This window comes from Schistocerca serialis, chromosome 3, assembly GCF_023864345.2.
Source record: "Schistocerca serialis cubense isolate TAMUIC-IGC-003099 chromosome 3, iqSchSeri2.2, whole genome shotgun sequence".
Lineage (NCBI taxonomy): Eukaryota > Metazoa > Arthropoda > Insecta > Orthoptera > Acrididae > Schistocerca > Schistocerca serialis.
Genome location: NC_064640.1, coordinates 72,516,449 through 72,529,284, shown reverse-complemented (window position 1 = coordinate 72,529,284; position 12,836 = coordinate 72,516,449). Strand labels below are relative to the sequence as shown.

The window sequence follows — 12,836 nt, the reverse complement described above, 5'->3', positions numbered from 1 at the left end:
AAATTCTGCTGTGTTCTGACAAAACAAGATGCAGATTTTAATATAGCAACAAGGGAAGTTACCTACCCCTCAGAACTCATCTCAGTCCTTTTGAATGGCTCATCACTACCTTCCTGGTATGTTGACAACTCAAGACCAGTCCTGTCATGTAACATTTGAAGTGGCTTCTTTTGTCAGCATTTCAACCTCAGTGAGCGTAAACTTCTTGCTGTTTTTTGGCACATTACTTTTCACCTACACCCATATACTCACAGTCAGATTTAAATGAGCATGATACGAAGGAAGCCTGATTAAACTATGCCCTTTACCATTAGCCAGTTCATTGACCTGGTAGCATGGCGTTTAGACTTGTACAACACTACAAGTTCTATTAACTTCGCCTTGTACATGCTAGGTTAAAATTTATCTTGTGCAACATTTCTTTGTACCCAGAACAGAATATCAGCTTCCCTCCACTCCACTGTTGGTGCTTTATGCATCACAACAACATGATATGGTGTTTTGTCCATTACTACTGCCGAATTCTGAGGAATGTTTTGCAGCAGGGTGTTGTCTTCTCAGCCGGTGAACGTGTTCTTGGACAACACTTGTATTGCAAATCTCATATTAAGCTGTACTGCACTGTTGTTATGAATGCAACACCAACACAAAACACTTGTTCATGATACCTGACAATTACAGAACATTTCAATGTGAGAAAATACGACTTTACAACAAGAGCTGACAAACGTTGATGCATCTAATGTGTGTTACCAGTGATACTGTTTACTCATGGTGTGGCAGCAGTGGCACTTTACCAGCCAAACTGCTGGCGGTGTGGTAGGGAAAGCCGGCTGACCATTGGTGTTACCTGGGCAACGGTGTCTCGTCCACCTCTGGTCAGCCAAATGTCAAAAGTCACAACTAATTTTAAATGCACTATAGTCGTAGCACAGACAGATGTCCCCTTTACTAACTTTAACTTTTCACCTAGAACATTTTTTCATAAAATGTGTCGTTTACAAGATATTTAGTTGACTCAAGTTAAAACAGACATCCTGCATATAAAATGGAAAATTCAGTTGAGGAAATTGTTAAAATGACAGCTGAAAGGCTGGTCAGTGCGTCATTAAGGAGATGCAGTTCTTAGTGGTGCCAACAGAAATACTTGTGGTAGAAAATAGTACTTCTAGCTTTTCCAACTGCATGTTTCTTCTTCAAGGAGGAAAGGGGGAATTGGTTGGTAAAGATTCAAGTGATCCAGACTCCATATTGACAGGAACTAACTTGTTATGAGGATATGGAGAGGAAAAAATTATGGAAAATGCATCATACAGAGTAGGAGCCCAAAAATATTTCTCTGCTAGCTTCATTTCCGATATGATAGAAGGACACAGGGAGGAGTGAGATGAGTTTAGAAAGGAAGAGAAAATTAAAGAAGATAGGAATAATGCAAATAAAGACTAGAAAGAAAGTGGAAAAGAGTGGGAGATGTAGGGAGAATAACAACTGAGTCCAGTTCACATTTGTATACTATCCAAAAAAGAAATGAGACCCTCACTATAAGTGGCTTATTACAACTGTTCTTCCATTCCATTGTAAAATGTCATGTACTCAGTCTCATTCAAAAGACTTGAGACCATTGCTGCAAATTTATGTACTTACTAAATATGTTCAATTAGAGGTGGTGCCCTTCAGAGTAAGACCCATTTGAGTTAATAAATATTCACATCATTCCTTCCACTACTTAAAACATTTCTACATGTCAGTTTCTGTTTTTGTTTAGTATATAGACACAATATAAAGACACAGTTCCAGGTCAGTTGTGCAATAATATGCAGTGATAAATAGTTCTTTGGTAATGCAACCAGTCTCATTTCTTACGTGTCACAGTAGTATACAAGTGACTGGAATTATATAACTGTGCACAATCCCTGATTCAGAATTCAGTAAATGTGGTACCCCATGTATTAGAGTAGACAGTCAATAAATCACATTGTCAAAGGTTGGAGGGACCAGATATTCCCAAGGACTTGTCTCCATATGCCCCACATTTAAGGCCACTGTAGTTGTTGTAGGAGCATGATGAAAAAGTTCCAGAATGACTAAATTCCAAACACATTGACAGCTGACATGCCAAGGGAGCTGTGGCACCCATAGGTTTTCAAAGAAGAGCCACAAAACAGTACCAGGTAGCATCCTGCTGAAGGACAGGCAACACATCCTCCCTGCCCAGTGTAGTGACTCCTGTTCAGACTGTCACCAATATGTATAGGGATGAATCAAATATTAACTGGATTTTTTTAAATAAATTTATTTAAGCTTCAGAAAAATTCATGCACATGAACTTATTTTCTATGCAGTTTCCTGAACAGCAAACACATTTTTCCAAGTGGACAGGCAGTTTCATGACATCATTTTTGTAAAATGAACGTGGCTGTGAAAGCAGCCAGTTGTGCATGAACACCTCAACAATACAAACCTTGCCAAATCTGTGTCCTCCCAACTGCATCCTTTAGTGGTCCACACAAATGAAAATCACAGGGCAATGAGCCTGGACCATTAGGAAGATGTTCTGGAGAGGTCCAGAACAATTTCTGAATTTTTTGTTGAGTTCAGGCAGCTGTGTGGGGTTGAGGATGTCACATAGCACGATCACAACCCAGATTTGATATGCGTGCCTTTTCTGACAATATGCATGTTTTATTTGGTCCAAAAGTTGTCAGTAGTATGCAGCATTCATAGTTTGACATTTGCGGAGAAAGACAATGAGAAAAATTCCTTCAAAATCAAAAAAGCCTGCTGCAAGAATCTTCCCCACGGAGAGACAGTTTTTGGCTTTGATAGGAGCAGATTTTCCCTTTTCATGCCATTTTGTTCTGCTTTTTTTTTCAATTCTGTGGTGTAATGGTGCACCCATGTTTCGTCACAGATCACAGTCCAGTGTAGGAAATGTTCCCCTTCAGTTTGATAGTGTGTCAGTAACCATTTGCACACCTTGAGATGATGAAATTTGTGCTCTGTGGTGAGAAGATGAGATGCTCACATTGCAGACCCAGTCTGAAATGCAAGGCTGTCAGCGATGATCACCTCAGCACTACCATAGCTTATACCAACCTCAGCAACTGTTATTCAGCAATCATCTTAAGTAAACTGGCTTACAATTTGAATATTCTCCTCAGTTGTGCTGGTCCTTGGGCAATGTCAGTGAGCTGCCTTCTCAACTGTTTCTTGTCCTCATAAAAACTGTTTGTACTATGCATACACTTGAGTCTTTCTCAGTGTGTTGTCCCTGAACTGTGCCACAAGTCGTTTCAAAATTTCAGATGGTTTTATGCCCCCTGTTATGATAAACTTGATTATAATGCAATGCACAAGATATGATAGACCTCTTGTTCTGACATTGCAATTCTGATTAAAGTAATGGTACAATAGTGTTCTAGCTGTGGAGAACAATCACTGGTTATGAAAGCAACAATGATCAGAGATTGCACCACTCTCAGTTTACAAAAAGGCATGTCAAATAAAAATTCCAATTTGTATTTGATTAACCCTTGTAGGAAAGGAAAAAACCTCTAGAAAGTCTGTCACATCCCAGTTCTATTGGGCTCGATCAGGTATGTGGGGGTGTGCATCTCATAGGATTGCAATTAACCTTTTCTCACAAACTAAAAGCATTCCCAACAGAATCTGTATCTAGTGACCACATAGCTAACGGGATGTTAAATCCTAATCTTCATTGCACTGTACAGGAGCAGTAATGTTGAGATAACCAAAAGGCTTTAGGTGAATATTCCTTCAAGAACTTAAAATTTTGAAAAAGCCTTGTATAATAACAGATATTTTATGGTGACACAGATTTTTTTTTTATTGTAACTAAAAGGGAAGATGGCTTTTTGAAAATGTTTTGCCATTCTACAGGGCCATTCTGCTAAATGGGGAAGAACTGCAGAAAATGATCCCTGAGGAGACAAGGAGCAAAAGAGGTCATATGAATATATGGCTGGAAATGCATGGTGTCTGCACTGTAAGGTATTTATTAATTCTTCATGCCTGTACAATACAATGCAGTGCATGACATGATGAGACCACTGCTAGACAAGGTATTTGAAGTGTACTAACATAACGCCACAACACGCATTCAAATGTGCCATCCTGCAACAAAATGGCATCACAGGCAGCAGCACCAGTGTCTGCACATCCATGATGGGCTCTGCCTGCATGACTTCTTTCAGGTGGTCCCACAGGTAGAAATCTAAAGGGTTGAGGTCTGGTGACAGGATGGGCTATATGACTCGAGCACCTCATCCCAGGGTAGATGTTGTGATGCCTCGACACAGAAAGGCAAAATTTAGTTGCAACACCATCTTTTAGTAGCCACATTACTCTTCATACCATCAAAGGAACATCTTCCAACAGGGGAGGGAGGGTCATCAGCAGGAAGTGCAGATATGCCTCTTCAGTGAGATGCTGTGGAAGGATGGCTGGTGCCATGAGGTGGTCACCAATAATCCTCAACCATACATTGAAGCTGAACCAGTGCTGATGGTTTGCTGCCATGATGCCATGGGGATTCTCTGTGGCCCACAGGTGGTTATTGTGAAACTTACAATACCACCTTTCGTAAAGGTAGCCACATCTGTGAATAGGATGGATGACAGAAATCCCAGCACTGTGGATCTCTGAGTGACAAATTAGCAACAAAACCATCACTGCAGAAGTGAGTCCATACATAATAAAGCATGCACATGTGGTGATCTAGACAGTGGCAGTTGTCATGGAGAATGTTCCACACAGTCACCTGGCTTACCCCATGCTGGCAGGCCACCTGCCTGGTGCTGATACCAGGGTCATATTCCACAGTGTTCAACAACTGTTCCTCCTAGGTCTATCTATGTACCGGATTCAACAGCCTTTCATGGTTACCCATTCCTGTAAATGAACCAGTCTCACACAAATGACGAAACACTGTAGCAAACAATTTATGGTGTGGTTGCTGTCAGTGGGGATACTTTTCCTGGTACAGTTGTGCAGCTCCTCACCCATTGCCATTTACCTGCCCATATATAAAGATCATGTCAGCCTGTTCCTGGTTGGTGTACTGGGTCATTGTACTTTGGTGCTGTGCTGTGCTATATGACAAATGTCCACATCAGAGTGCATCAGCAACAACAATGAAGTGGATACCACAGTACCAATGTGTGAACACACCACTTTCATGAACAATTGGGTGAACAAGTTCCTTCTTTCGTGGATGAGTTACATTTCCTTAAGATTCTTCCGATGAATCTGAGTCTGTTGTCTGCCTTTCCCACTATCTGTTTTATATGGTCATTCCACTTAAGGTAGCTTTGGATAGTTATGCCTAGATATTTTACGGCAGATGCTGTTTCCAGCTGTATGTCATTGATAGTGTAGCTGTACAGTAGTGGATTTCTTTTCCTATGTATGTGCAATATGTTACATTTATTTACATTCAGGCTTAACTGCCAGAGTCTGCACCATTCATCAATTCTCTGCAGGTCATTCTGCAAATTCCTACTTTCTTCTGGTGTTGCTACTTTGGTATAGACAACTGCATCATCTGCGAGTAGCCTTAAAGAGCATCTGATGCTTTCTACTAGATCACTTATATATATAGTAAACAGCAATGGTCCTCTCCAGGGGACACCACCTTGATGAAGCACTGTCCGTGTGGGTGGAGAGGCTTGCATATCCGTATGAAGGTGAGGGCTATGCCCAAGGTAGAGGACCTACTGCCAGAAAGGCCTCAGCTGATGGATCAGACTAAGAGTGTCCCACAACGTCACATCTTCCCTACCCACTCCTAGTCCTACCCAATTCCCTTACCCAACCCAAGGTGTGGTGCGATCCGTGCCGAGGGGTGCGTGGCACATGGGAAGATGTGTCGCAAACGGAGCCTCAAGAATACTGGGTGACCTCCTTGAGTAAGTAGCCTTACACTGCACGGGGTATTCATAGTGTGGATCTTGTAGATCCCCAGATCTCATGGGACCAATATGGACACGACTAAAGAAAACAAAGAAAAACAAACTGAGGGGCAAATTGAGACCTTAGATACCCAAACATCAGGGGTCAGAACCAATGGAAGGCATTAGCACTACTGAATCAGGGTCTAGACCTGAGCCAGAAGTGGGAACTGTAACCGAGAAGCTAGACCAGATTAAGATCATAGGCTTGTCTGGGTCCGAGAGGAGGAAACTACTCAGGGATCAGAGAAAAGGGAAGGGAAAGAATGGCTTCCTAAAGACAAGTGGAGGAAATTAAAAGGACTTGAACCTAAGACCCCCAGGTAGAAACTGTCTTAGGTTGAAGGGGATATGCAGACCTCCACCACATCAAAGACAGGTAGTAAGTAGATAAGGGAGGAATCAAAGACTCCCTCTTCCCTGGATAAGCGAGTCCAGAAAAAACTGAGGCAAGGAATAGTGAAACAGATCTATAGTACTGCAGTCTTGGTTTTTAGGATGGCAGTTATCCAGGAAGGCTATCCACTGGTGGCCATCACCTCGCAGCAGGAGGAACTGGTACAGATGGCCCTCTTTGAAAAGAATGGGGGGGACGCTGGCCCAGGACCCAACTTCAGGAGGTCTATTTAGATCATGGTGCCCTCATTTTTGTCTGTGACGGGGTGCACACGGTGAAATGGCTCAAGGACAAGGTGCCCATAATATCCCCATGGGAAGATGCAAAGCTGCTGGTTAAGATGGCAGTGGAGCTTCTTTAGACCGCAAAGATGTCAATATGGGTACCAAAGATCCTTAAGGAAATCTCTCCTAAGATTCTGTTTGGGAAAATAGGGGCCCAGAACCCAAAAGTCTCGACAAAAGACTGGTGAGTGATCAACCAGAAGGTTGCACTGGAAGGATGAACCCTGGTGGTGGAGGTCGGAGAGAAGTCCCTGAAGGCGATGTGGGAGCAGAACCTGAAATTGTTTTTAGGGTTCTCGCAGGTCACCATCAGGATTCTCAAAGACCTTAAAGATGGCAGCAAGACAGAGACTGGAGGTGCTGCAGATTAATCTGCAGCACAGTAAAGGGGCCTCTGCTGCCCTGAGTCACTGCCTGGGGAGGCAGGAAGTGGACGTGGCCCTGATACAAGAACCCTATTTATATAAAGGCGGTGTATCAGGCCTTGGTGGCACTGGCGGTTAGCTGATTTACGCTAGAAATCTAAGAAACTCCAAAACATGCATCTTTGTAAGAAATGGAATTTCTTTCATACCAACAATGGATTTCTGCTCCAGGGACTTAGTGGCCATTAAAATGCACCAATTTGAGGAAGGTATCATGAAGGAAATTGTTTTTGGCCTCATCGTACCGTCCTTATGAAGAGAGCTCTCCTCCTTCCTTGGAGGTGAGGAGACTCGTAGAGACTTGCCATCAGCAAGGTGACAACTGCTGGTGGGATGCGACACCAATGCCCGCAACCTAGTGTGGGGCAGCAAGGACACCAACAGTAGAGGTGAGTACCTTCTTGAATTTCCTTTAGCTAACAACTTAGAGGTCCTGAATAGGGGCAATGAACCTACCTTCAGGAATAGCATGAGTAAAGGAGTAATTCACATAACTTTTGGTTCCATGATGATGGGCAGCTATGTCAAACAATGGCATGTGGTGATGGAGCCATCCTCATCGGACCACATGTACATTAAATTTAAGGTTGAAATGGGAATCAGACAGACCATGACCTATAGGAATCCCAGGACAACAGACTGTGGGAGTCATATAGGAGGGACCTTGATTTAGGTTTATCAGAAATTAAAACCTCGATAAGGAATCCAGTAGAATTTGAGGAAGTAGCAGAGGCTGTTACCTCTGCCATAGTGACCTCATATCAGGACAACTGCACAATCACCAAGAAGTGCACAAATAGGTGTGTGCCTTGGTGGAATAACAATTTGGAAATGCAAAAAGAACAGGTACAGAGACTGTTTAATATTGCAAGATTGAAAGGACAATGGGCTAAATATCATGATGCCCTTGTCAGTTGCAATCTTGTAATCAGACAAGCAAAGAAGGCATCCTGGAAAGCATTCTGTGAGGAAATGGAGAGCATGGCTGCACAAGCCAGACTTCACAAGATTCTTACTAGAGTACCAACCAATCCAGGAGGTACGTTGAGGAAGGAGGATGGGGAATATACAAAGACAGCACATGAGATGCTGGAACTGCTCCTCAAAACTCAGTTTCCTCAATATGCTCTTCTGGACAACACAGACCAGAATGTGATCCCGGAGAGACAATGGTTCTCAGGCACTCGAAGAGAGGACTGGGAATCGGCCAAGGAGTGTGTGAACTTTAATAAAATCCAATGGGTGGTGGCAACATTCCAACCGTTCAAGTCACCTGGCCCAATGGAATTTTTCCAGCTCTCGTGCAACAGGCAGAAGAGAAGCTCATAAGAGTCCTAGGCAAGCTATTCAGGGTTAGCCTAACAGTAGGAATCATTCCCAATGCTTGGAGGGCAGTGAAGGTTGTCTTCATTCCAAAGCCAGGGAGAATTGATCATACCAAGGCCAAGGATATGAGACCAATCAGTCTGTCCTCTTTTGTTCTCAAAACATTGGAAAAACTGGTCATTGTATATGTTGGGGAGAGGTAGCTAAGTACGGCCCCTCTACATTCAAAGCAACATGCATATCAACCAGGCAAATCATGTGAGACAGCACTCCACCAACTCATTGGGGAGGTGGAGAAAGCACTTCATTTCCAAGAAATAGCCCTCTGCATCTTCCTTGATATCAAGGGGGCCTTCAGTAACATGACCTTCGATTCCACGGTAAGGGCAGCACAGGTGCATGACCTGGGAACCACTATATGCAGGTGGACCAGGGCAATGCTTAGTGGAAGGAAGGTAGAGGCTACCACAATTTATGAAACGATGGTAATTAACACCACTTGAGGCTGCCCACAAGGAGTAGTTCTGTCCCCTCTCTATTGTGGACTCTAGTGGTGAACGAACTCATTGTGGAATTAAATTCCAGCCAATGCTTCTGCCAAGGATACGCAGATGACCTTGTGATAGTAATACTTGGCAAATTTACTGACATAGTTAGAAATATGGCACAAGGAGGATTGGACATTGTGCAAAATTGGTGCATTAAACAGGATCTGAGGGTTAATCCTAAGAAGACTGTTGTGGTGCCATTCATGAAGAGACATATTCAACACCCAAGTTGGAATCTAAAGCTCTTGGATAAAACTTTACGTGTGAAGGGGATTGTGAAATACCTAGGGGTAACCTTAGATGAGAAGCTAACATGGACCCCTCACATTAAGAGCATCTGCTCCAAGGCAAAAAGTACTCTAGTTAGTACTAGAAGGGCTTGTGGCAAAAACTGGGGCCTAAGCCCCAGGGGTATGCACTGGATATGCACCACAGTGGTTAGACCTAGGATTTCCTACGGGGCCGTAGTGTGGTGGAAGAAGATAGAACAGTGAGTTGCAGTTGAGGAGCTTGCTAAGGTGCAGAGACTGGCCAGCTTAGCCATAATAGGCAGAAATAGCAGCACACCAACCACTGGAATGGAAGCCATGCTAGACATGCCTCCACTACACCTCTGGGTCAAGATGGAGGCAACAGCTGGGGCACATAGACTTAAAACTGGCAAAAACTGGGTCTCATTTGGATATCCAGAATCACACACTAACATAGTGAGTGAGGTAAATATAGGAACGGCTGGGGAAATGCCTGCCAACTACATAATAACTCCCAACTGCTTCAACAAGCCTTACAATTTAATAATTGGAAGCAGGGAGCAGTGGGAAGAAACAGCTCGACACCATAAGGGGGACATCATTTGGTTCACCGAAGGGTTGAAAATAGACCAAGGTGTTGGGGCAGGGGTGTACAGGGTTCAGCCAAGACTGGAGAGCATCATCTCTCTAGGAAAACTGGCCTCTGTATTCCAAGCTGAAATTACTGCAGTCAGGGCATGTGTGGAGGAGAATATGTGTAGTTGCTACAAGCACCGTAGTATCTACATCTGTTCAGACAGCCAGGCAGCCCTGAAATCATTGGCAGCTCCTGTAACAAGATATAAGATTGTTGCAGAATGCCACAGGGCTCTGGTGGAGTTAGTAGGAAGCAACAGGATAAACCTAGTGTGGGTCCCTGGCCACCCAGGGATCTGTGGCAATGAACACGCTGAAAGATTGGCTAGGATGGTGGAAACAACTCCATTTGTTTGACCAAAACCTGTCCTGACAATCACCAAGGCTGTGATCAAATTATAACTACAGAACTGGCTTAGGAAACAGCAAGTAGGATATTGGACCAAGGTCCATAAACAAAAACATTGGTAAGGTAATGATGCCCAAGCCATGTTTTAAAAGAAGCTCTGTAATCCTGGGATTGGACAGGAGAGAGATCAAACTCATGACTGGACTGATGACAGGCCATGGGAATTTCAAAAAACACCTACATACAATGGGTATAATGGAAGAGGACCCCAAATGTAGGATCTGTGATGACAGTGAAGAAACTGTATCACACCTAATCTTCAAATGCCTGGCATTGGAGAGTAAAAGATACAGAATCTTTGGAACATTGGAATCTGAAGGAATTGTGTCTGACAAAAAACTGGTAGAGGGACTCCTTGCACTATTTAAGGGCATTGGTTGGCTTTACTAGATATACAGGGAGCAATACCACACAATAAACTTACTTTCGGTGCAGGCAGTGGCAGGTTAGACCTAGGCTGTTTTAGCTTCCCTGTTAAAATCAAATCAAATCAAACAGCAATTGTCCTATCACACTTCCCTGTGGTTCTCTGGATATTACCTTTAGTTCCGTTAAGAACAACGTATTGAGTTCTATCTGCAAAAAAGCCTTGAATCCAATTGCAGGTCTTGCTCCGATATAGCAATCTTCGGTTTCGGTCCCCGAAGCACACCATCTAACAGACGCTGGAAAGTAGCAGGAGCGTTTTTCAACCCAAATGGCATTCTGCGATACCCGAAAGTGACCAAGGCTTGTTGTACAGGCTGTCTTCAGACTATCCTCGGGACTTACTTCTATCTGATGGTACCCACTCTTTAGATCTAGTGTCGAAAAATATTTACACAGACCTAGGTTGTCCAATGTTTCCGTGATGTTCGGTATTGGATACGCATCTCTTACAGTTCGTGCATTCAAAAAACGATAGTCACAACAAAACCTATACTTTTTAGTATCGTCCAATGACTTCTTAGGAACTACCACTATGTTCGCAGACCACGGGCTTTCACTGTTCTCTATAATACCGTCCCTTAGCTGTTGATTAATAAATTCTTCCTCTAGTGGTTGTAGGTGTTTCGCTATCCTGTATGGTTTTCTATAGACCAGCGGACTATCGCCAGTCGGTATACGGTGATGAGTAATAGGAGCTGCTGGTAATGGACCTTCTGAATTAAACAAATCTAAATACTCTAATAACAAAGCTTCCATAGCTTCCCGATCACCATTCTCCAAATGACGAATCTTATCACATAGTACAGATGCCTTGACGGTTTGCCTGACATTATAATCACCTTGGGATTCACCTATATCCTCATCGTCGAGTATTTCCAAACTTGCTATCACTAAACCCTTTGGGAGATCCACTTCATCTGCCCCAAAATTATCTACACTGATCGGAATCATCAGTTCCCCATTAATATCCGTTACGCATGCAATGCTCCTCCTAATAAAACAATGCATTTCATCCAATGCTTCATTGCTCTGCAGTGGCTCCACCACACATAGTCTCTGCTGTGGTAGATCGGTACCTACTGACAACCAAACTAACTTCCCTGTACCTGAAGGCACTTTGACATGCATAATCATCTTTAATGCCCTTGTACACGGTTCAATTGGTGACATCTTAGCAACGGATGCACCTCGTGATGTAGAAACATTTACAGCTGTTGTACCCATTGAAAACAAGTTTCCACTAAGTTCAACTGTACACTGTGAAAGATTAATTTTGGCATGGTGTTTATCGAGGAAGTCCAGTCCGAGAATCACAGAATACCCTTATCCCACAGTTGGCAACACTTCCATTTGTTCTCCGAACTCTACAGTTCCAATCTTAAAATCGAGCTGTGTTGTACCCAATGATTGCAACTCATTATTTCCTACTCCACATAATGTATACCTAGGAGTACCTAGTCTTCTCCTGCCCATGAGGTCTAGACTAGCAACAGATACATGTGCCCCTGTATCAATCAAAGACTTACATCTGTTATTCCTTACAACAGCCATCAAGCAACAATCTGTGTCTGTGCTAGTTTTCACCATACTTCTGCTTACAGGGAATGTCTTCCGACGGACGAAACAATCCTGTTCCCGTTTAACGCTTTTTCCTGTGTATTCCCTTTACCATTCTGCTTACTAAAACACTCATTCGCCTTGTGACCGTGGCGTTTACAAGCATAGCACTGCGGCTGTCTGCATTGAACCCTCACGTGACCTTTCCTCCCACAACGGTAACAATTCCTCTCCGACGCGACACTACAGAGAAGAGATATAGCAATGTATGCCAGCCAGAATTGTTGGACCAAGTAAACAGGAGATAGCAGCCATCACTGTCAACGCCGGCCGAAGTGGCCGTGCGGTTAAAGGCGCTGCAGTCTGGAACCGCAAGACCGCTACGGTCACAGGTTCGAATCCTGCCTCGGGCATGGATGTTTGTGATGTCCTTAGGTTAGTTAGGTTTAACTAGTTCTAAGTTCTAGGGGACTAATGACCTCAGCAGTTGAGTCCCATAGTGCTCAGAGCCATTTGAACCATTGTCAACGCCCTTACATCATCAGTAGGTAAAAGAGAATTTGTAGAATGAACTTGGCCAACTCAGACTTATGCCACAGCTGTCA

At 43.4% G+C, this 12,836-nt stretch overlaps 1 protein-coding gene across 5 annotated transcripts in view; it reads left to right on the top strand.

The window, feature by feature from the left end:
- Positions 1 to 12,836, top strand: part of LOC126469728 (acidic mammalian chitinase-like) — a 183,469-nt gene that overhangs the window by 160,531 nt on the left and 10,102 nt on the right. Inside the window, exon 8 of one of the 5 annotated variants that reach the window (XM_050096924.1) lies at positions 3,901 to 4,012. The exons of the other annotated variants lie outside the window; for them this stretch is intronic. Within the exon in view, the coding sequence (XP_049952881.1) occupies positions 3,901 to 3,945 (45 nt within the window). The 3' untranslated portion in view covers positions 3,946 to 4,012. Of the gene's footprint in view, positions 1 to 3,900; positions 4,013 to 12,836 lie in introns of those variants that run through there. 5 annotated transcript variants of the gene reach the window in all.